Source organism: Oxyura jamaicensis, chromosome 18 (genome assembly GCF_011077185.1).
Source record: "Oxyura jamaicensis isolate SHBP4307 breed ruddy duck chromosome 18, BPBGC_Ojam_1.0, whole genome shotgun sequence".
NCBI lineage: Eukaryota > Metazoa > Chordata > Aves > Anseriformes > Anatidae > Oxyura > Oxyura jamaicensis.
This window is the reverse complement of record NC_048910.1, coordinates 1,215,095-1,239,311: the sequence shown is the minus strand read 5'-3', so window position 1 is coordinate 1,239,311 and position 24,217 is coordinate 1,215,095. Positions and strand designations below refer to the sequence as shown.

The following is a 24,217-nucleotide window of genomic DNA, read 5'->3' as shown; positions in this document are numbered from 1 at the left end:
GAGTCACTGAAGAGAGGTTGTGAAATACTCAGAACAACATCTAGTCGTTACCACAGAAGCGTGCCAGTGATGCTTTCAGCAGGGGATTTCAGGATGGCTAATCTACATTTCAGACATGCACTGGCTTTCCTTCAAGACAGATAACATAACACAAGGAAAAATGAACATTAGCTTTATTTTAAAAGGACACTTTATTTAATATAAAATACAGGAATCTTACTAAAGTTACGTAGATTTCTTGGATGGAACTCCAAAAATAAATGATCTTGTATTTTATAAGCTATTTTGTCACTGCAGCTGAAATACAACCATTTAAAGAAGATGTATGCATCCAGCTGTATCCCTATCTCATTTTCTGTGATCTTTTTTTTAAGATTAGCACCACCCAAGTAGCAGAAGTGACACATACATCTCTTCCCTTCTTTCCAGTACAGAACAGAACTTCTCCAGGAATCCAGTTCAAGCCAGTCTAGAGCCAGATCTAGCACAAATTCTACATGCTGTACAGCTTCAGCCTGTAAAGCTCTCCTTTGAACCAAACAAGGAAAACCAGTAGTGTTTAACCCTAACAGGTTTTCTCACCTGGGCAGATGTGCTGTTGAGCTTCTCCAGGCCATTCTCCAGTCGCTCCATTTTTGCTGTTAAATCCCTGCCCTTTTTCAGTAGCAAATTCTGATAGAGCTTGATTTGCTCAAGGAATGACTTGGGAGTGGTGTAGTTATATCGCCGTTCATTGCTCAGATACAATCGGGATATCTCATTGACAGTCGTGTGGACATAGGCCATGAATTTGCTTATTGAATCTTTCACTGACGCCTGAAAGTAAGATGAGAAGACAAGGAGAAAATATTTTACGCAGAACAACTGTACATAGCGCAGACCTGTGCTGTATATAAAGGAATTTATTAACATTTTATACTGCTGCAGAAAAATCCAGGGCATAACAGATCTGAGTTGATCCCTTTTCATTTGTTATCTCTAAAATAACTTCAGCTGCTCATGTACTTTATACCTCTTTTTGTATCTTTTTATCTCTTACTTTATCTTATACCAAGCAATTTTTCTAGCATTCAACTCTATAAAATAACATCCTTTTAAGTAGAAATTTGGGCTTTTCTTCTGTATAAATGGGTAAAGTGCACATATAAAAAGAAACACTGTAGACTTTATTCTTCCAAAATTCTGTCCCAAAAAAACTAAACAAACAGAATTGCATCTCCATTAGTCCAGTAGCAGGTTCTCATCAATAAGAACTTGACATCTTTTTGCCCTTGAGAATTACAGACTCTCGGATACGCATGTGGAGAGAAAAGCATTTGTTCCCTGCAATAATCAGAAGCATTGGGTTATTTTCTGCACTGATTTGTAAGCTGCCTTTCTTGCCAGCAAGGCAATCATTTCACTGACAATACCATCAGTGTATAAATACACGTGAGCTTGGTGGCTGTGGCCCTGCTTCTGCTAAGGTCCATGTTACTCTCTGAGACACCTGGCCCATATTTCACAAACTTCGTCCAATTAAATTTAACATGGTATGATGCTGCCAGCAATTCCTCTACAAAGTCATCCAGATGTCCTGGATGAGAGCCTGTGGGCAAAGAAGGCAAGCAGAGCATCCTTTGCAATAGTCTCCTCATCTTACAGTGCACCGCCTGCACTGAATGGAGGGATGTGGCCACACCTGGCAGCCACCAGCACCGCACAGCCATGCCAAACACTTGCACCCTGCAGAGGAGCTCAAAGCTAGGCACGGTGCAGGCACCTCTGGTTGAGGGCCAGGCGAGATGCTCACCTCCACAGCCTCTGTCTCGCACAGGAAGCGGAGGCTGACGGACTCGAGGGCCTCCCGCGGCCACTCCTGGAACCAGTCTATCGCCGCACAGCTCACGATGGCGGGGAACCTCCTGCTGCGCACTCGCAGCTTGCTGCCAACGGGTGAAAAACACAGCGCGACCTGAGGAGCCCGAAGAAGGGAGAAGCTGAGAAAGCACGGCCGGGAGCAGAGGCCCGGCTCCAGGCACACAGCCCAGCCCAGGCTCCTCCAACCACTTCCAAAGGGAGACCTCACGCCAACACCTAAGGGTACAGTAACCTCGATCCTTGAGCCCTTGCACTTTATGCCAGTGAGCCTGGCCTGGAAAAGGCATAGTCTAGCAGTAAACACAAATTTTTTCTCTGCAATAAAAACAAGCCGTGGCATTAAGCGCTGCTATGGTCAAAAGCAGCAGCCTGGCACACTTCCAAGGCTGCAGCCAGAGTTTCCTATAACCACTCTTCACCACCATAGCAGTGACACAAAGCTTCGCCCGGCAGGGAACAAGCATCCAGATTGAATTGGTGCAACAAGGAATTAAAGGGAATGGATCTAAATTCTCCTGGCAGGACCACGGTCTTGAGGCAGGTCTGCATGGATCATTTCCCCCACAGCCAGCTCTGAAAAGGGCTAATGTGGCTCAAACTCAAAGTCTGTTTTTATCAGGTTTATTTATTTATTTACATTTTACTTTTTTTTTTTTTTTTTTTTTTTTAATAGGGAAAACTCAAAGTGGAATGGAAGTAAAAGCATTTGGGAATGTGTTTTCCCTGCTCATTGCATTTCCACACAGCAGACCTTTTGTTTTCCAGGCTTTTTCTTTCAGCCCAACAGCTGCTAAAAGTTTCTGTGTTGCAGTAAACTGCAGAGCCTTGGGGTCTCTGCAAAATGTCTTTTTCATTACTCTGGGGCCTGGCCAAGGGCCTGTTCCCTCCTCTGCTCAGCAACCTCCCAGCCCTGCACTTTTTTCGTTCCTCTCAGTGTTCTGCATCCTTCCCTCTTCCACCTGCCTCTTCCTGCAGACTGGTCCTTCTTTCCCCTGCTGCCTTGATCCCAGGAAGGCACCACTTCTCCCTTTTCCATTGGCAGCATCCTCACAGAGAGTGAGAGGTTAGGACAAGGCAACTTGCCTTTCCTCTCTGCTGCACACCACCAGCTTTAACAGCAAAATAAGTCACAAGGACCAAAATCTGCCACCACCATCCACCACGAGCCTTTTCCTGTAAGCCCCCTCTTGTTGGATTTACAAGCTCTGCTAAACAAGCACAAATAAGAACATGGACAGGTTTACACCACACAGTGAAGTAGCAGTATCTGAGCAAAAGCCAGTGTGGGAAGCAGCATAACTCACTCAATGAATCACTCCTCTCCAGCTCGTCAGCCCTGGCTGATACCTGCACAGCCTCCTGAGTGCCATGGGGCAGGCTGCCATCAACTTGGACATCTCTATAAGGTGTCACCACCTTCAACACGAGCTAAAACTGCTTTTTAAGAAGCTATGAAAGCCAGCCTATAACATGACCACTTTCACTTCCATCTCAGAAGATGTAACTGGACTCAGAAGTGCTGCTCCTCTGACAGAGTCACTGCGTGCTCACACACGGGACAGTCATGTAGAAAACCTTCCTGCACCTTCAAGCATGACCCTCAGACACCTCTGTGCTGCTCTCTGAGGGCCAGACAAGCTTCAGGAAGATACCAATGCACAAAAGCCCTCTTCTGCACCTGCACTGCTCTCCCAAGACACTGAGGCAGAATGTTTACTGGTGCTAATGCTCCATTAGGCCAAGCCCCACTGCTGTGCTACTCCCTGAGGATCAGCATGCCCTGGACCAGCATTGGCTTGATCAGCTTTCTGCACAGTGCACAATGCTGTCATGAAATGCTGGAGACAATAAACAGCACTTCCCATCCATCTGCTCTAAATGCCATTAAGGAGAAGGGCAGACAAGGAAAACAGATCAGCCTAAAGGAAATCACATCCACACTGCCCTTCCAGTGTACCTGAACAGCCAAGGGGAATACATCCCGAGAGGGGCACCAGGCAGACAACAACCACAGTGCTAGAAGAGCAACAAAACAGCCTCGGTGCCTGTCAGAAATTGTCCTTCACACTGGCAGGAGGAGTAGGAGGACTGGATTCCTTCTCCTTGGTTACCTGCACTGTGGCATGATCCCCAAATCTTCCCCCAAAGCTTAGTTTTCCACCTCTTCCCTATGCTAAACACGGACCTACTTACATCAAAAAGGGAACAGGCCACCCCACCTCAGTGAACATGTCCCACCAACACAAACCAAGCACTAGGAAGAAGGACCTGTCTTCACTAAGGAAAGGTCAAGTCATCTCTCATCACCCACTTGACTATCTTGTCTGGGATCCTGCAGACTGAGCAGCCCTGAAGACAAGCACCTGGGGGGTGTTGGTGGATGAGAAGTTCCACGTGAGCCAGCAATGTGCGCTTGCAGCCCTGAAGGCCAACTGCATCCTGGGCTGCACCACCAGCAGCATGGCAGCAGGGCGAGGAGGGGATTGTGCCCCTCTGCTCTGCTCTCATCAGACCCCATCTGGGGCCTGCGTTCAGCTCCAGGCCCCCAACACAAGAAGGATGTGGAGCTGTTAGGAGTCTAGAGGAGGCCACGAAGATGATCAAGGGGCTGGAGCACCTCTCCTATAAAGTCAAACTGAGAGATTTGGGGTTGTTCAGCCTGGAGAAGAGAAGGCTCTGGGGAGATCTCACAGAGGCCTACCAGTGCCTAATAGGGGCTGCAGGAAAGCTGAGGAAGGACTCTGTGTCAGGGGGTGTGGTGATAGGACAAGGGGAAATGGCTTTAAACTAAAAGAGAGTAGGTTTAGATTAGACATAACTGAAACAATCTTTACTGTGAGGGTGGTGAGGCCCTGTCCCAGGCTACCCAGAGAAGCTGTGGGTGCCTCATCCCTGGAGGTGTTCAAGGTCAGGCTGGATGGGGCCTGGAGCAACCAGGTCTGGTGGGAGGTGGGTTTGGATCTAGATGATCTTTAAGGTCCCTTCTATGAACCATTCTGTGATTCTATGAAAAGTCTCAAAACTGTCTTAGGATATTTGGACATATATATAAGGCCTTTATAAGGCTGGGAATATGGGCTGCAATCAAAGAAATCCTGCATGCATGTCATGCCCACTCAGCTCCTAGAGCTCTGGTTTTAAGATAATGTTTTTTTTTTAAAAAATTATTCTGGCAATGGATTGTCAACAACTTGAAGATGGACCCCCTGTGCAACTTATCCAAGCAGCAAGTCTCAGTCCTGATGCACCCCAGCTGAACCCCCCCCCCGTGCATTGCTTTGAAAATGGAAAGGCTGGTTCTGCTCAGCTCTTGAAAGAGAAAACTTGCAACTCCCATAGTGCTGTCTAAAGCCCAGAAAGTGATGACTACAGACAGCGATTTTTATGCTTCAGTACTTGCTGAGAGAATCACAGCACAAACAGGCAGAAAAGCCTTTAGGCCACAGGCTCATGTCCCTCAGTGTAGCCCAAAGGATTGCCAGCCCGTGCCCCTGCACTGAGGTCGATGGCAAGGACCCAGACTCCCCAAGCCACTGTCTCACCTTCAGCTGTCGTCGAACACGCTCTATAAAGAACTTCCAGCAAGTGTCCCTGGAGTCCACCAGGCCCTGGCCTTTGACTTCATTCCTCACACTGTTGATGATGTTTTCAACTTCATCATCTGGGAAGAGGTTGGGGATTTCACCTAGGAGAAGAGGGCATGGTTTGGTTTGCTGGCCTGGATTTTGCTGCAGTCTTAGAGCAAAAGTGGAAAGGGTGCCTCCCTTCCCACAGAAAAGCCATCGCAACAGGCACCCATGCGAGCAGCAGGAAGGTGGCACATAAGGTCATTCTGCAAAAAAATAAACACTTGTGAGAGCCAACTTTCTTATAAAAGCCCAGGGTAAGCAAACAGAGTAGAGTCAAACTATAGAAAGCCTCCTCTTTTTTTTTTTTTTTTTTTTCTGATTTACAGTGCTAATTTGATTACAGAAAAATCAAATACCTAATATGCTTTATGTGATAATGAAATCATTTTAGTTTTGCAGATGAATTTGATACGTGTACAGTCTCTGCAGCTGTTCAATGCCATTTCCATAGCTTTCAAATAACTCCCAGGGCAGTAAAACCTTCTAAAAGATGAACCTTTAGAAATCTTTCAAAACCTTTTTAGAAATCTTTCAAAAATTTCTACTAGTTAACTATTATACAACTGATTGCCAAAAACATGCCCAACCACCCTCCGCAGCATCCCGTCATTACAACTGGTTATGAATTCATCACAGTCAGGACTTGTCTGCTGCTCAAACCATCTGGCCAATTTATAGGCACATATGTCAACTCTGGAGTTACAAACTAACACTCTCCTGTGCTGTCAACTCTCCACCCTGTACCAACCATGGAGGTCACCTGAACCAGCTGGTATCTTCCCACTCCAGCTCATAAATAAGGCAACAAGTGGCACACAGTTATAGCAGTGATTTACCAGGGAGTCTGGGGAATAATCCCTCTCTGGGTTACCTTGCACAATCACAGCGACACCTCTGCATGCTCCCCCATGCATGGGGACTTCCCACATGCACGGGGACTTCCCACATGCACATACTCGTGCCATATTCTGCATGGAAACAAGGCATTTGCATGGAAACAGACTGTACTGCAATTGTTTGAGCAAGCAGCAACTGAAAAACTTAAATGCATCCAGAAAAAAAATGAAGAGGAAAAGGACTGGAATGGGATAAGCAGCCACATGACACCCACAAACATGGTTATCTTGTGGCTCTGCATCATCCACTGACTCACAGTTGCTCCAGTCAAATGTTCTAGCCAGAAGCAATCTCATTTTATCAGACAACTAAGTGTGTGGATGCACAGTCAAACTTCTCTTCTGTTGATATGTTCCTTTGGCTCCGTCCTCAGTTGCCATATCACAACAGACATCACTTAACATCCACAGGCAGCATACCATAGAAGTAGAGGAAAAACTAGGTATAAGACTGCAGAGAAAGAAAAAATTAACCAGGTAGAGTGCATCCTCACCAAGGAGACCTCAGTGCTAATTCTACTCCAGAATTTGACTCAAAACTTGCTTCATATATTGCCCTTCAGCATATTGCAGAGCGCTAGATACTACCATGAGCAAATCCACATTGAAAAAGGGGAGAGGAGAAATAAAAGCAACACAAGACATACCTGATGCCAAAAAGTCATTTACCAGCACCAAGAACTGTTCGTCAGCCACTTGCATGTCAGTCATTAGGAACACAGTGCCTATGTTCTTCACACCGGCTTTCAGGTACAGGCTTGCCAGGTCTGCCTGAAGGTTGAAAAGCAAGCAGACTTCAGGGCTGCACCTACCTCCTGCAAAGCGTGGGCTAGGCACCACACCCTCAGCAGGTAGGTTTAGAATCTTCCCCTTACCCGCAAACAAAGCAATTGCAATTAATTATCATGAAAATGCATTTTGGACACCCTCCATCTTCAGGGCTGAGCCTTCCCAGGGACATGAGGGTGTCTATTGCTATCATCCCTGCAAGGCTTATCACCAAGTAAGGCTGGACACTGAGGCTAAAGCACCACAGGAAGCAGGAGAGACAGCAGTGCTTGGAAATGTTGATCCTTGGTATCCCCATGCTGTAGATCTCTCTGGTTTCACAAGTACGCTAATAAATTAACATATTTTTGCTAAAGTGTTGTAACATGTTTTTGTTCATTTGTGAGGAAGAGACGAAGGTTCCTTGTACAAGCAAGGATTTTTCCAGTTGTGGATTTCTCCCACTCAGGATACAGAGATGTTGGCACAGACTGCTCACCTGTAAAAGCTGTTACATTTCTAAGGGGATAGTGCCCTGCTAATGAAGGAGACTGAGTTTTTGAAATCCAGGTTGGTTGTGAAATTGAAAAAAAAAACAAACACCATAATTCAGCTCAAAGTCCATCCTTTCCTTCCTGCACCTCTAAGCAGGACACAAGACACGCAGGGGCACCTGAAATTGCACACCAACCACTGCCCCAGAAACTTTTAGAAAATCAGCACACAAATACACTTCTTCTAAAACAGTCAATTGTTAACTTTCATCACTAAGAAATTTGGATTAGATTAATTATAACAGCAGAAGGGGCCAACAGCAGGGTGATCTGTCACCATCTTGCTCTTCCATAGCAAAAAAAAAAAAAAAAAAAAAAAAAAAAAAACCACTCCATCTTTCATAAATTCTTTGAAAATGAATACAGAGAGACAGGAACATCAAATTACCTTCCACCTCCACAGACAGAGAAGCATTGAGGTGCTTTGAAAACGTGTTTATTATTGTAGGAATTTATCTATATTTCTAGGTAGGAGTACAGGTTTCCTAAATAAATAGGCAGGTAGGAGCTAGGAAATTCCATGAGTGGGCCTGAAAACACAAAAGAGAGCTGAGAATACCCAACAGATGTTGGGAAAGGCTTGTGCAACATGAACAACTTGTGCCCAACCACAGGTCATCAAAACAAAGATGATGACACTACAGACCCTGCCTTGCAATTGCTGTAGTATAAATACTGACTTTCCAACTGCTGCAGGTCATACCAAAGTCCTAGGTTTAGAGCTAGCGATGTTTCATAAACCTAATGCTGCTGACCAGCAAACCAAGAGCTGGAAGCATGCAGGTAGAGGTGAGAGCCCCAGTCTGATGGCAGAAAAGGCCAGAACTGATCAGTTCCTGTTTGCAGAACTGGGAAAAATGGTAAGCAACTGGGAAAGCCTGAGGTAGGACAGGAAGACACCAGTTGTGCTCCAGGCTTTGTCAATGGCACTCGCTACACAGAGACCTCCCATCCCGGCTATGATGGGGATGGAACCCAAGATCCTGTCTCCCAGACAGAACGGACTGGAGTTATTGTGATTTTAATTTTTACAACATTTTTAAGGAGAGTTCTTTTGCCAGTAGACAATGTATTTCTAAACCATTTCTATTACCATTTCTAAACCATTACTTTTAAATGTCCTTCCCTTACCTAAAATGCCAGATGAAGAACTGAATATGATTTGTGATCTCTACTTCTCTCTCCTGCTCCTTTTTCACCTCCAAATCACTCCACAACAGACACATATCAGCTAATTACTATGCCTTGCTTTAATTATAATCAATACTCTGAACTTTTCTGCTGTGTTCTTAATATTGCCCACTGCCCACATGAAACCTTGGGGTGAAGCACTTGTCAGTCCTGGTCAGCTCAGAGGAACGGCTGAGGACTTCAGGTCAGCCCGAGTAGACACACTTCAGTGAGATATTTTGCAAGGATCACTCCTCTCTGCAGCGCAGTATCATGGCTGGAGCTTTTGCATCTTCACACCAGTGTTACTCAGTATTAATCAGGACAAAGTTTTCAGGACAAATTCTGCTTTTTAATTCTTTTCCCCTACCTCAGCCTTAAAAGCCACCTACCTTTAGGTCAGGGATCCCGTAGCCTTTCCTCAAAGTGATCTGGAAAACCTCCAGAGAGCTGATGAAGGCTGCCAGCCTGGTCAGGCTCTGCTTGCCACTTCCACCCACACCAACCAAGAGCGCATTTCCTCTCGGGGACTCCAGGATACGGTTGATGCGGCAACTAAATTGCAGCATACAAAATCTCTCATTAATATCAGTTGTTTTTTTTTTCTCTGCTCAGTGCTTTTCTATACATATTTTATTCACTAAGAAATTGTATTCTGAATGGGATGAAAAATGTCACTCTAAGAGACATGTCAGCGATCAATCCTGATCTCTGCTGAGACCTATATAAAGGACACGGCTGATGAAAAAAAATAGTTTGGTGGCAATTTGGACTGTGTCCAATTCTTATTCCACCTGCCAAGTCCTGCTAGACAGAAATCATTTAAGATGAAGGCCTGGCCATCTTTGCAATAAGGAAAGGAAAGGAGAAGGAAAAAGTATATTACACAGATGTGCAAATGACCGAGAAAAAAATTCAAGGATCTGATGCAACTCTCCACAGGTTTCTTTTTACAAAATATTTAGGGACCACATTCAGATGAGGAGGGTCCTGCTATGCAATAAAACCTATTTGTATACACCTAAAATAACCACCGGTATGCAATACCTTCATCTCACAGCCCCAGTCACCCTTATGGTTTCAGAAGTGCCCTCCAAACGCCAGCTAGAGAAGTAGTTCAATATTTGTGCAGGACATGTCACGTGGGGAGATTCATGCACACCTTCTGCACACCTCCAGCTCCATCAGCTGTAACTACAGGTGCCTAAAACTCTATGGGAGCAATCTTTGCATATAAATGCTATGATGAGATTATAAAGCCAGAAAATCCCCTTACACATGGCACATGGCATCTTCAAATAGTACCAGGTTCATGGCAGCATTGACTTCGTTGTAGTTGTCCATGGCTTCCACAAGGATCTGGTTCAGCTTTTCCCAGGTTGGAACAGGCCTATAGCTGGGTTCGCCAATGCCTTTAGCAAAATGGCAATAAACATTCATTTGCTTTGTCTGCTCTAAAGTCTCCTCAATGTCCTGTCAAAGAAACATACATATGCATGTATAAGTAAGCACCGGAAAAATCTCTGTAGCTCTATGCCATCTTTCCAAGTAAAGTATCAGTGCTCCAGAAAAAACCTTTATAGTTGTACCTGTGCATTGGAACAGAGGCGAAAGAGAGGCAAGAGGGAAATGGAGGAAATAAAAAAGCCCTAATATTGACATCCTTTGCTCACAACCTTTTGTGAGGCATAAAAATGCAACCCATTGCCGTAAGAGAACGTGGCCACATGAAAAGGCCTGCAGCAATAGCCATAACATCAGGCTGTGCATGGATGATGACAACATCTGGAAGAAAAAGAACTGCCTGCACTACTTATCACTTCAGTGATACCTGTGTAATTCCTGTAGCAGCACTGCTGCACCAGTCTGAAGGAAAGCAGGTCTAGAGCTTTCATTTGAAAGGTTATTTTGGAGAGAGGAAAAGCACAGAGGCCTGCATACCCCTTTTGCTCCTGTTGAGAGAAAGATCTGACCCTTCTCCTGCTTTTGCCATTGGAGACTCAAAGTGCTTAAATAAAGCAATCAAATTAATTCACAGAGCCCAAATGTCCTCTTCCCAGCACCCTTATGGAATGCATCATTTACTTATATCACAACATCAGCAGTCCAGCTTATGGTGCAGAAAGTTTGCTCCTGGACTCACATCAAGAGCATTGCCCTCCAGGCAAGTGAGACCTGGGGAGGCCTAGAGTTAAGCTCTGTTCTCCCAAGGATCTTGACTGTGAGCGTGTTATGTTATTATCAGTCATGAACCTCAACACTTACATCATAGAATTTCTTCACCACCTCCAGCTGGATTTTATCAAAGGTACCATAATCCTTTTCTTCGACCATCTTATCCCGGTACACCCGGTTTGACTCATGCAGGTAGAGCTTCACTAGGTCTTGGGGTTGCTTCAGACAATCAGGGGTAGAGAACAGGAGGCCCTGTGGGGAGCAGCAATAGTCAAAAAGAAACAAAACAAAGCAAACAGAAGCCCCCCAAAACCTAAGGGACCAACCCCAGCATCCAGGCTACCACAGTAGAACGGGGCTGCAGAACTACAAATGCAGAGCATTTACAGCAAACTGCCATCGAACTTCTGAATAAGCCCCTACTTAACAGCCCCTAGAGAATGTGCATTTTATTACCCGAAATTTCCCAAAGTGGTTTATATTGGTTATATTCATTTTAATAATCCTGAACAGGATGCTCAGTGCAGCGTGGCTGTGTTAGTGATCCTGATCTCAGCATCAGAGAGGATGGAGAGCCAGCTGCCAGCCCAGAGGTGGATCCCTCTGCACCCCCATACCATGCTATGGGTGCTTTTTCAAGAGGAAAAACTCATTCAGAAATGTTAGTGGTGATGATTTTTTTTAAAATCAATTAATTTTAATTAGGTGCATTCTGCCTAAAGGAAATATTAGTTGCTGTCTGCTTATCACAATATGTTTACCATGAACTCTATTAAAATGTATAAAAGAATTATATTTCAAAGAGGTGTCTCCTATAACTAAGCCTATTAACAGCACACAAGGCTTTCATCGGCATGAATTAAATAGACAGCTTTTATTTCTAACATCTAATTATTTATACATAAAATATAAAATGCATTAGAAGCAATGTAAAGCATTCCCTCTCGTTCCCACTGGCCCATGGCTCAAATCATTTGGCTTTCATATTTGTCATTACAGCTGCCAAATTGTTATTTTATTTATTTCAGAAACAAAATGAGTGATAGAACAGCTGACAACTCGACAAGAGAAAGGGCTAAGGTGTAACCTCTCAGGTCCTAAACTGATTAAAATTAAGATTAAAACCACTCAGTCTCTCTAAAGACACTTCAAGCCACAAAAGATGTTGTGGTCTTTATGCAAGCACACATAAGGCTACTTAAGAGGGGAGAAAAACCCGCAGTTCACTAATCTTTAATGAATTTATTAACTTAATAGACAAACATCTCCCCTTTCCTCACTTTGGAAACCAGTGCTGCCAGTCTCTTCCAGCAGCACGACCAGCTGCAACCCCAAACTGCGATGGGGATGCTCTGCACACAAGGCTAAGCCTCCCCCAGCTGCCACAGAGCCTACAGCCGGGCCACGGTGGATGCATGGTTGTGGGCCACTGTTTGTGTTGGATTTGGTGCCAACATGGCATAAGAAAGGATAATTGCTCTTTGCCGTGCCAATGTAAGCTTTCCCCAACCGGCTGTTGAGTCCTCAGCCAAACCTTTCAGCTCCCGCTCCTGAACAGAATGGCCAGAAAGTGGTTAGGAAGTTCCTGCCACCACGTGGAGACTTCTCTAGGCAACCATACCAAATATCCTAACATCCAAAATGAGACAGCAAAACAGCATAACAGGCTTTTGCTCAGAGGACCAACTGTGCCATCAGGGTCTAAGAGCTCACCCAGCACCTTGCAGAGGAGCGCAGGGACAGGCTCCACCCTCCAGCCGAGACCAATCACATCAGGATTTATTATGTGGTAATCCAGAATGACAGGCTCCTCACAAGCTTAATAATCACCCCAGGAGATGATGAACATTTGGCACAGAAACAGGAAATATGCTAATCATCCCAGCACAACTCATCTGCCATGTTTTTGTCAGGCATCACCATGCCCACCACAGCTGAGGAGACAGGCTGGCACGGCTCTGCAGGGCAGGGCCTGACCCCCACCAAAGACTCCTCTCCTTCCACAATCTCCATGAAAAGAAGAGCAAACAGCATCCATGATCCCGTCAGCCTGCCAGGGAATATGTCCTGTCCCTGGTGTGCTCTGCACCCACTGTGGCTGCGTTGAGGGAAGTGTTGAGGTATTTCTGCTACCCACCAGAGCTCTGCAAGCAGTGACGAGCATCAGTCAGCTCGCGCTTCACAACATCAGCTCTTCTGGGCAGTTGGCCACCCAGGGCTGGGGCAGGACAATACCCACTGCAGCTCCACTAATGAGCGCAAGCACACATGCTCATCTCAAACCCAGTGTTATCACCACCTTCCATCCAGGAATGGTCTCCAGAAACCATCTAGCACATTCACCATCCAGCCACACCTCGAGTTGTAACCCCCCCACAACCATCAGTTTAACCAAAACTTCAGAAGCCTTCCTTGCTCTCAGAGGTATACATGCTTCATCTTTACATGGAAATAGATTGCACGTAGACAGCCTAAACAGAAGCAGAAGAGGGCTCTGCACGTACAGGACAACACTGGGTAAGTCAAAGCATTTGTTTGCATATTCCTATATAGGACACAATAAAACCCACATGCATATGGAACCTGAATGCTTGATTTAAAAAATATACATATATATATCAGCACCAGAGACATTTGAGCCATTCTTGCAAAACCCAGAAGACTACAACTGTTGTCCAGAAATCAGGGTGCAAATAAATGTAACATGAAGTCTGGACACTGGGCTTGCCAGAAGTTAATTCTTTGCACATCTTCAACTTTGCATCCTGTAATGCTCCCTGCCAGCAGGGTGAATTGCTGCTAATGTAGCAACCTGCAACCAAGAGAGGGGAATGAAGCACCGGGAAGTGCAGCTCAGCCTCTGCCCGCTGGGCTTGGAGCTGGAGGCAGGGAAAGCCATAGAGGTGTGTGTGACCTAACACACACCACGGATCAGAAGGTGACAAAGCACCGGTTCTCTCAGGTACAAAAAGGTAAAATAAATAAATAACAATTAAATTACTTTTTCCCTTTGCAACCTCAGTAACATTTAAAATAACAACAACTTGTGCAGCACAGTTACCCCTTTCCAGCCATCCTACACTGTTGGGCTCTGTACCCTGCCCACCTCCCTTCCTGCCGTGGCTCCTGGGGCAGCCTCTGCACCGTCTTGTCATAACTCTGACACGAAAACAGTGATGAACATGGCATTAACAAAGAGGATGTTAGCCATCAATCCAGATTCCTATTTAAAGGTACTGTACCAATTTCTAAGCATGTTAACCAGGTGGACTGACAAACCCTAGCCACAACATTTGCACCTTATTCTGTGATGCTGCATTTGATGGAGCAATCCACAAGCACCCACTGGAGTCTGGCTCTCTCCTAGGAATAGAAATGACAGAGGGCAAGAGAGAAGGGGACGGAAGCTCTGAAACCAGACCAGCTCAGAGCACACCGATAGACAAATAAGCATCTGACATAGGTTGGCAAAGCAAAATTTTCAGCATCACAAACGTGGGCCCAGATGATCAGATCCTGTCCAAGCCCAAAGCTAAGTCAGGCCCACAGCTGTGCCAGCCTGAGGAACACAAAGGTGCCACCACCAACCCTGCGCTGGTCTCGCAGCCTCTGCTGTCTCTGCTATCTGGCTACCACAGCATGCACCAGCAGACCATGCGTAAGGTGCATTTTCATGTTTGTGAGCCTGACGCTTCAGCAAATTCAGCTATGGGTATGTATGAAGATCCCTCCCTCGTGCCGAGGAGAGCGAAGTCTGCCAGCCGCTAGGGCCCACGCAGAGGAGCAAGGCACACTGGAGCCACCACTGTCATCGTGCTGCCAGGCTGGGAGATGCTGTCTCTTCTCAACTGCTGTGGATCTTAACGTGACATGCTCCTGGAAATCTTGTTATAAATGGGAATAAAAAGCAAAATACAACCCTGCTGAGTCTATGATTATTTTACAGAGATGACAGATATAATTTAGAGCATAATACCATGGTAACCCTTTCAGATGTAAAGAAAGACAGCAACAAGGCTTCCTCTGGTGTGAGCCAGCAGGGAATATATTTTTAAAAAGCATAATCCACCACTCTGTCACTGCATAGACCTGTCTTCTTTAATCAAGGGTAAATTGCCTCAAGCGTACCAATCAATTTAACTCTGCAGTGCAAGGTGGGACCCAGAGGCAAGAAAAGGCGCCACAGAAACACAAGGCAAAGTACTGTCAAACTTCAGCCACAGCCAGGACCTGATACAGAGGGAAGCAGCAGATAATGATGGTGAACCCAAAGACTCATCAGGTTAGAAAGGACTGAAAGTCAACTTTGCCCCTTCAGCAATAACATCAGCAACAGCACGAGATACAGTGGAAGGACAAGGAGCCAGGGCTGCCATTCCTGCTGACTGCACCTAATCCCACGCTAGCTTCTATGCCCTTCACTCTGTACAGTGACTTCCAGTCTCTCCTCACCCCGAACAGTTCAGGCAAGACATCCACATGGGCTTGGCAGATACAACACAGGATGACACCCCAGAACCCAGATGGGATGCTCTGACATTTCAGAAAGCACCAGATACCCACACTGGGGCAACCAAGTGAAACCACACCTGTGGCCCTGGCTGGGGGAACTGGGCTGCACTCCCCAGCCTGGGATGAACCTAGTTATCCTCACAGCTCTGAAGCTGGGTGTCTCAATCTGGAGCCAGTTCCCTCCTTAGATCTGCACAGTGTCAATGTCTGACAGCAGGACAGTCACCACAGACTCCTTTCACCACTGATGAAGAGGGTACTTCAGAAACAGGGTTCCTCTGAGCTCTTCTGCTCATTACTCCCAGGATGAGCTGAGCTTGAACAACACACAGAAATGCCCATTTCCCTCTGCTGACTAGCCAGGCAAAGAAGAATTCCACCTAAGACGCTCACATCCCCAGAAATTTCAGCTTAGTCAGGACAAATGTGAACTTTGCTTGGTGAAGTCAACCCACTACTCCCAGCCAAGCCTTCAACCCCTGGGTTTATAGGCAGCTCTTTTCCCTTTGGTTTCACCAAATTTTATTTGCCTAGCCAGGCCACTTTGATATTCTGCTGTCATTTGGAGTGAACACCTTCTAGAGTCACCTACAGCTGAACCCCCGTACTGAGGAAAGCAAACATCAGCCTGATCAGAGCAGGCCAGATGGTGGTGGGTGAAGAAGGGCAAACATCAAAGCAACAAGTTCCTGTATGTCTGCCTGTCAGAAGGAATTACTGCTGACTGTTGCTTTTGGGTAGTCTTCCTTTTTTTTGTGTGTGTAACACTGAAACGCATACTAGGTTCAAACTCATTCATTCTTCATTAGCTGCAACAATTAAGGTACAGGTTCTTTAAGCATTTTGTAATGAGACAATTAGCACAAGACTCCTTGTCATAAGAGCTGTCAGGCAGTTTTGCAAAGGGAATCAAGCTGGGCTTGCAAGGCCCTACTTAAATGTTTAGGTACTGTATTAATATCTAATACAATATGATAATGAAAGAGCCATTGGACAGATTGTAAATGGAGCTGTTGCTAACGACCTGTGCAGAACCTTCAGTAACACAGTACAGAGGCAGCACGGTCCAAGGGTTGACTCCTCCAGAGCTGCAATTTGCATATGTTTTGTGCCTTTAACAGTTATCATCAGCTGTGTGTATAATTACAGCATAGCTGGTATAACAGCAATCCCCAAACGCCTTTTATATATGCAGCTATTACACATCCCGTGTTTGATTGTTTGTCTGGGATTAAAAGGAATTTGAAAAAGGTATTACACACTGACCTACAAACTTTACATTCACTGATTCTCTCTCTTCCCAAAGGGTAAGGAAACTCAGATGATCCTGTTTTTCTTTATTGGTGATGGGTTTTTATTTTGTTTTCAGATGTCATCACACCAAGGATCCTATGAGAACACAGACCAGCTGGGTAGACAGCCAGACGGGTGGAGAACTGGCTCAAAGGTCAACGTTGTTAAGTCTAACTGGAGGCCAGCTACCAGAAGTGTTCCTCAGCGGTTGGTACTGGGGCAATAACATCTTCCTCTGTGACCAGGGCAGTGGGGCAGACCACACTCATCTGCAGACGGCACTGACCAAGCAGACAAGTTATTACCCCAAAGAGAGGGACCTTGACAGGCTGGAGAAAAGCTGTGGGAAGCTCAATCCACAGAAAAATGAGTTTGTTCGGGACAGGGAAAAGGTAAAGGGGAACCTTGCTGCTATCTATGACTACCTAATGAGGTTATCATAATGAGGAAGACTGAGCCTTATTTTTTTTGGACGTACATTGCAAAAGGATTATAAGCAACAAGCACAAATTGCAGCAAAGGAAATTCTGATTAAAGTAAAGGTATATAAGCTAACAATAGAATGAGCTTAACAGTACAGCAAGAGCCAAGGAAGTTGTGTGATCTTCAGTGTCAGGAACTTTGAAGTTGGCCCTGCCTGAGCAGGTGGCTGGACAAGAGACCTCCAAAGGTCATTTCAGAACAAACTGTTAAGTCTGTGAAGATATAATGAATAGAGCACAAGGAAATGCACCCCCAGAGTCCAGAGCTTCTTTCACACTCAATTTCAGGAATAAAACTGTGTTCCAGCAGAGAGAAACAGGAAATCAGTAGTTCTCAAAAACCTTAAAATACTTAAGGTAAGAAAATATGAAGAGCAAATACCATAATGAAGGACTTCAAGAAAAACAGAACTACCATCTAAATAAATATTACAAAACCAAGAAGCCAGATTCCCCTCCTCCGACAGCTATGTGAGAAACTAAAAGCCACCTAAGCTCCTATCTCTGCCCCTGCCCCAGAGTCCTGGCATCTAGATGTGACAGGATGCTTTCCAATATCCCACAACTTTAACACCTTTCAAACAGACCACAGTTAAAATTAAATTTCCCCATCTAAATGCTTCTTTTCTCTCTCTCTGCTTCTCAAAGCATAGGTTAACTAGAAGCCAGGATTTAAAATGACCCACACCCAAAGCCATAGGCTGGTGATGTTTAGCTGAGCAAGATTGACAGGTCTGATTCCTCCTTCATACAGTAGAGTTATTAACTTTTTCAAGTTCCTGTTTTTAGATTTCCATTGCTTGCCATTGCTGCAACTCCTGCCTAACAGAACAGACCAGAAGGCACTGAGCCTTTATTACCTACCTTGTAAAACAAACATTAACAAGGACAGAACAAATTACAAACTGGGGTTGTACAACAGGTTGGGATGATTCGCACCTCTTAATTTTGTTGCTGACAACTTTCTCCAACTTTATTAATCAACCTTAAGCTCCAAAAGGCTCTTTGAGCCTTCATACTGCTTCGAAGTATGAGATTTCAGAGAGAAAAAAAATCTATCACTGTTAGAAGAAACCATTACTAAAGCCAAGCAACTGAGATTGGAAATTTCTCCTTGGTTGAGAACTGGCGCTGGTGGTAGTTCAGTTTCAGCAACTGAGAGTTGACTTTCAACTGAGTTAGTTATCAGCTCTTTAAATGTCATCCATCATGCATCTGCTGAGTACCTGAACATTGAGAAAATATAAGGATGTGCCAGTATAGACTCACATACCGTACCAGCCCCAGCCAGGGCAGCTGAGATAGTTACTGTTCCCCCATCCACATAGTCAGTAGCCCACTAAATATCCCCCACCTGCTTCAGTGCAATAAAAACACTTTCCGTAGCTGGGCAGGGCCATTAATGCCCCCACAAGTAGAACTGAGACTTACAAAGGCAAGCCCAGCTCCAGTGACAACTGCACTTACTTGGAAGATATTGGAGAAGTCTCTCAGGTTGAAAATGTAGTGGAACTTGATAGCCGTTGGCAGAAAAGTAGCAGCTACTCTCTGGTGCAGGCCCAGGGCCAGAGAGATCAGCTGCTGAGCTGACTTTTGCACAGCCCCTGAGAAATTTCCGCTCGTCAGGTGCTGCATTAAGATGGTGCTGTAGATCCTGGACAAGGCATCCTGCCCGGGGATGGAGAGGGCGAAGACACAGAAGTGACGCTGAGGAAAAGGAAGAAAGAGATGGAAAAAAGTCAGAGAGCTGGGCAACCACCCCTCCATCAAAAGGCACTTGGGGACTTCCTGTCCACCCAGAACAAGGCCGTTTCCAATTTTCCAGCAGATGAAAACTGGCAAGTAACTTCTTTCTTGTTCTCTGAATGAGAGATTGCCAACTGCATTTCACGGCCACTGGGTGAGATGTTCAGTCCATCTGATGGTCTCACCATCTGCCAATGGAGCCTAGTCACTTCTCAAATACTGTGTTTCAGTGCTTCAAATTCATTAGACTTAACCTGAACTTGTGTTACAGACCTACAAACCTAGCAGTAAAAGTGGTTATATTTAGCAGCCCATTTGGATTCACCTCCTCATGCTGAGCCTGCTTCCCCGAGCCTTGACTTCCCTTGCTTCATCTGATCTACCAAACACAGCCCCTGGCCTCTTCCCTGGCACTAAGGCTGTGGCTGCACTTGGCATCCCAGAAAACCTCTCCCCTCCCAAAACAGGATGGCCACAGCCCCGCTGCCTGTTGGAAGGTGCCACCTCCCAGAATACCCCTTACTGATGTGGGACTCATTCCCCAGAGGTGCCCATTTCCAGCCATGGGATGCTTCCTATTAACACCACAGAGCAGCTAAAAGGAACAGTGGCTTGGGCTGACTCTGGTCATGAAGCTTCTCCAAGAAACTGTGATGCTGCTGGCAAGGGCACTGTCCCTCTGGTTGCTGTTTGTGCCCCACAGGGGCCCACAGGAACCACTCAGTGTTTCATTTGTAGACACAGGGCACAGCCAGCCTGCCTCCATCAGGCTTTGCCCCCTGCCACAGGCTGCCACTGACGCTTCCTGCTTCAGGAGAGAGGGTTAAATAACATCAGTAGTGAGTATTATCAATAAGGTCAAACTTCTCGGCTCCCAGAAACCAATACTCTTGGTCGTGTATCTTTTCCCTTTTTTTCTTTTATTTTTAATAAGAATATACTGCAAGCTCCATCAGAAATTTTTAGAAACCAAAAGGATTTAATGAGCTATGCTCCAGAGGTAAATACTAGCTAATGAAGGCAAAATCTGTATGAACCAGAACACTGTCCTGAAAGTAGGTGCTAAGTTGGCTGGCAACCTGTGACTGCTTCCTCTGATGGAGCAGCAAAACGTGAGGAAAAACAAACAAGACAAAAAGGGAGCAAGTCTGCTCTCTTACCAGTATGATTTATGGTCACCCCACTGAAACATGCAATTTCTACTGATAAAACAAAAGCAGCACCTGCCACTGGTTTTCCTCTGGCTTCTCACTTAAATAACCCACTCTGAAATAAAATCAGCAACATGCCTGACCCTGAACAGGGCTTTACCTGCAGACGTGGGTTGATAGTGAAGCTGCCAGCAGTCGGGTTCATGCACGATACATACTGCACATTTGTGATCTCCTTCAGCGACAGCTTGGTCCTGTCATACCTTTGGGCAAAACAAAAGCAGCAGCTGGGTGACCGCTGAAGTCCAGACTGGCTTCAGTGCTGCAATGAAGCTGGAGGTCCAACCCCGCAGCTTGCCAAGGCAGTGTCCAGGCTTGTCCTGGGGCACACAGGAGTCCTGCTCTCTTGCTGGAAATCTTTCAGCTTCAACCACCTGTAGCTAATATTTATTAGCTGGTAAGAACCTCTGAGCAAAGCCCACAAGTGTGCGATACCGTGTGGACGCTGCTAAGAGCGTGGGCTGAAAACCCGGACTTGCCCAGGAGGGGCCACACTGCATCCTGTGTGCCCCCAGCACTCTGACCTGTGCAACCAGCAGAAACGTGTCTCTGCTCCACTCCTGCTTCACCCACACCCATGACCCCAAACTTCTGCCTGTCTTTATACCCAGGAAGCCCTGAATTTCTGCCTGTCTTCATACCAAGGAAGCTTTTGGCCAAGCTCAGGTGCACACATGGCTAAGAAGCTGGATGCTGCTGCACCACCCTGCAGGGTATTCCCCATGTAGGGAGATGAGAATATTCCTGTCCCTCACAGCGCTACCAGCTACCATGTCAAATGCACCCATCTCCTTCCCAAGCACTATTACTTCTTTTTCTTCAAATTACTTCTGCCTAGAAAACACTTGTTTGCTGCTGCCTGCCTGAAAACATCAGGCGTGCACAGCAGGGGCTCAGCAGGGAGGCTGCATCCCAGCAGAAGCCAGATCCACCGCCTTCCCCTGATCTCAGCGTTGCAGGGCATCAAAGCACAACATCACACTCCTCTTGCAGGCTCTGCATCAAGACCACAGCCCCAGAGCATGCCAGGAGCAGAGCAAAGCACCTCTCAACCAGGCTGGGAGCAAGTGAGTTGCTTTGCTGGGGAAGAGAAAAAGCCCTGAGTGCATGCCCATCAGCCTCCAACCTCAGAACAATGCAATGGCAAAAGCAGACCAGGAAGGGAGAATTGCACTTCAACTTCATCCCAAAGACTGGAACTGAATAAAAAGGTCTTGAACGATGCAGCCCAAGCAGCCTCCTACCAGTGGCCATAGTCCAGGTGCTGCCTGATGAGCGTATGGGGCTGCACCGTCCCATACGCATCCACTTCTGGCATGTTCATGTCATCGATGAAATAAATGAGCTTCTTTGTACCCGGAGGGCCATAATTTCTGCCAGCCTTTTTATCCAGAGGCTTCTCAAGCACACCTGTGTGGAGGCAGAGATGCAAAGTTAAACTAACAGGGGGTTCATGTCAGCGCAACAAAAAAAGGCTTCCCACCCCAGCTCCACGTTGTGCCGCGTGCAGCTGCATCAGCCCCAAGGAGCCGAGCAGTGCACAGGACGGGCAGAACTGCTCTCAGCACCAGGGAAAGCCCCAGGCCCGCCGCAGCTGGCACAAGGAGAGCTGGTTGCTGCTTTTTTTGGGGAGGAACAGTTGGTCTTAGCGCAGGATGCTATCCACCAGCAGGACAGTGGCTGTCCCCCATGAGCTGACTTCAGTGGTTGCCCCCGAGCTGCATCTGGAGAATGGCCGGGAGCCCTGCACAGGGCTGGCAGAGACCTTTGGGCAGATTTTTGGTCCAAATCCACCCAAACAAGAAAGTTATATTCCTTATTTCAAACAAAATATGGCAAGCTAATAGTCTGCTACAAAAGGAATCTACTTCAGACTAAACAAAAGTAAGACTGAGCCTCAGAATCTCTTCTGCATCGTTTTTTAAACTAAGTCTTACTGTCTGGGTTTTTCTGACCTATATCATGCCACTGGTTTTGTGAAGGTAGATGCATTTTCCCTCACTTAGGCAAAAGGAATCCGTGATTCAGAGTGTAAATTCCTGGATATCATCAGGACAAATAAAATAATATGTTAATTTTATTAACCAAGTACCCACAAGTTTCCTGAAGCCCTCCCCAGAAACACCCAAGTCTCCAGATAATTTGACAAGACTAATTTCCAACATGAGCTGCCAAATTAGCACCCAGTAGTCAGTAGGGTCATGCATGAGCAAGGAAAAGGATGCAAAGAAAAGTTTCTTGTTTTAAAGTTTTGGAAGATATTACTTTGTTTTAGCAGGAGACTGAGGTTATATGTCATAGATTATAAAACATAATGAATATTTACAACACCAGGCTGATATTTAATAAAAATCAACACGTATTGCTGCACATGTTTCATAGCTATTGATTCCAGCCTCAGCAACCTTTACTAAGCGGAAAAACAAAAGGAAGTTATCTTCTGCTCAGATGAGATGGATTTTCCCCCATGAGCTGACTTCAAGAGCATCTTCAGTCTTGGGGGCTCACTGCTCTTCCAAAGATGGAGGCAGAATTTGTTTCATTTACACAGGGTTGGGTTGTCAACAGACATCTAGCAGCAAGGTAGGTAGCATTTTTTGTAATTAGACAAGACCTGCAAATGTAAATGGGACTGGGAACTTTTATAAAACTCTCCTTGTTAAAACTGTGCATTTAATCATGTGCAGAAGTTATTAAGGGAGATTTACATTCTGTTTTTTTTCAGACCATGAATTATATATATTTTAAATCACCACTTTTTTTTTTTACTGCTTCAGTGCATTTTAGAGAGCTTTTCTTTCCCACTACTCAAAATTCAGCTGATTTCTTGTCACAGCCAGTTGCTGCACAAAGGAATGAATTGTGCAAAGAAAAATGATGAATCTTGCCTCAGTGGAGTCTCTCTCCCCCTTCAATAAAACCATAATATTTGAGATTTCTGGTAGCAAGTTAAATTAAGTGTTTCAAATAAGCATTTAATTTAAATTTAATTAGTCCTTAATTAACATATAAAATCAACCCTTTTTGAGGTTAAACAAGTATGCAGGAGATTCATCACACTGAAATGTAATTACTGTGGATCAAGTGACATGTTCGTGAAAGTTGCATTTTAATTCGAAGCCATATCTCACAATAATAACAAAGGGTCCGTGTCTCTTCCTCCGAGATCCTGACAAACTCAAATTAGCACCTGAGAGAAAAAGTCACTGCAAACGAGGCTTTGCAAGTGTAATTCCTCCCGCCTGCTGCCTGTGAACTGGGGGGGGGCATTTCTAGCGATTTTCCCCAGGCAGATCTGGAGCAGAAAGGATCTGAATCGCAGAAGCACGGGAGGAAGGGTGCACGGAAGACGGGGCTGCTTCTCCAGGGGGAGCGGAGGCCCAAGAGCGCACAAAGCAGATGGAGGAATAGACCAAGTCCAGGCAAAAGAGATGAGAGCAGCAAACTTCAGGAGAACAATACATGCAACAGAGAGTGGCTTTCGGTCAAAACACACCAAAAAATTCCCCACGCTGGCCCCAGACCATGGCAGAGGGGACGTCTGGCTCCATTTGTCCCTATGGACATGGCTGTTTTGTGAGCCACAGGGCCCATAAGAATGGTTTGAAGCATGTACCTGTGCTGTCCCTAAAAGACCCATGCTCTGCTCCTTATAAATCTCTGCACCAACAGGTGCCTTGTCTAAGAAATTGTTGGCTTTAAGGTTCACCTTTTTTAAAGAAGAAAACAAAACAAAACAAAAAAAACCTGCTTTGTATCCATGTTTTACAAATTTAAAGAGGTGTCTGCTGGGAAAAAAAAAAAAAAAAAAGAAAGCAGCCAACTGACAAACTGCACAAAAAAAAGAACAAATTAACTGTAAAAAATGAGCAGTAGGGAGGCATGCCGAGCAGCATAAATCATGCTTCTCAATGCTAATCT

General features: G+C 45.5%; 1 protein-coding gene across 1 annotated transcript in view; it reads right to left on the bottom strand.

Annotated features, from left to right (window-relative positions):
• DNAH9 (dynein axonemal heavy chain 9) overlaps positions 1-24,217 on the bottom strand; it is a 196,515-nt gene that overhangs the window by 107,054 nt on the left and 65,244 nt on the right. Inside the window, exons 39-48 of the mRNA XM_035342655.1 lie at positions 21,541-21,706; positions 20,397-20,499; positions 18,807-19,046; positions 11,143-11,304; positions 10,154-10,350; positions 9,270-9,432; positions 7,033-7,156; positions 5,403-5,545; positions 1,793-1,954; positions 583-816 (exon numbers count right to left, since the gene is read on the bottom strand). Coding sequence (XP_035198546.1) covers positions 583-816; positions 1,793-1,954; positions 5,403-5,545; positions 7,033-7,156; positions 9,270-9,432; positions 10,154-10,350; positions 11,143-11,304; positions 18,807-19,046; positions 20,397-20,499; positions 21,541-21,706 — 1,694 coding nt within the window. The remainder of the gene's footprint in view (positions 1-582; positions 817-1,792; positions 1,955-5,402; positions 5,546-7,032; positions 7,157-9,269; positions 9,433-10,153; positions 10,351-11,142; positions 11,305-18,806; positions 19,047-20,396; positions 20,500-21,540; positions 21,707-24,217) is intronic.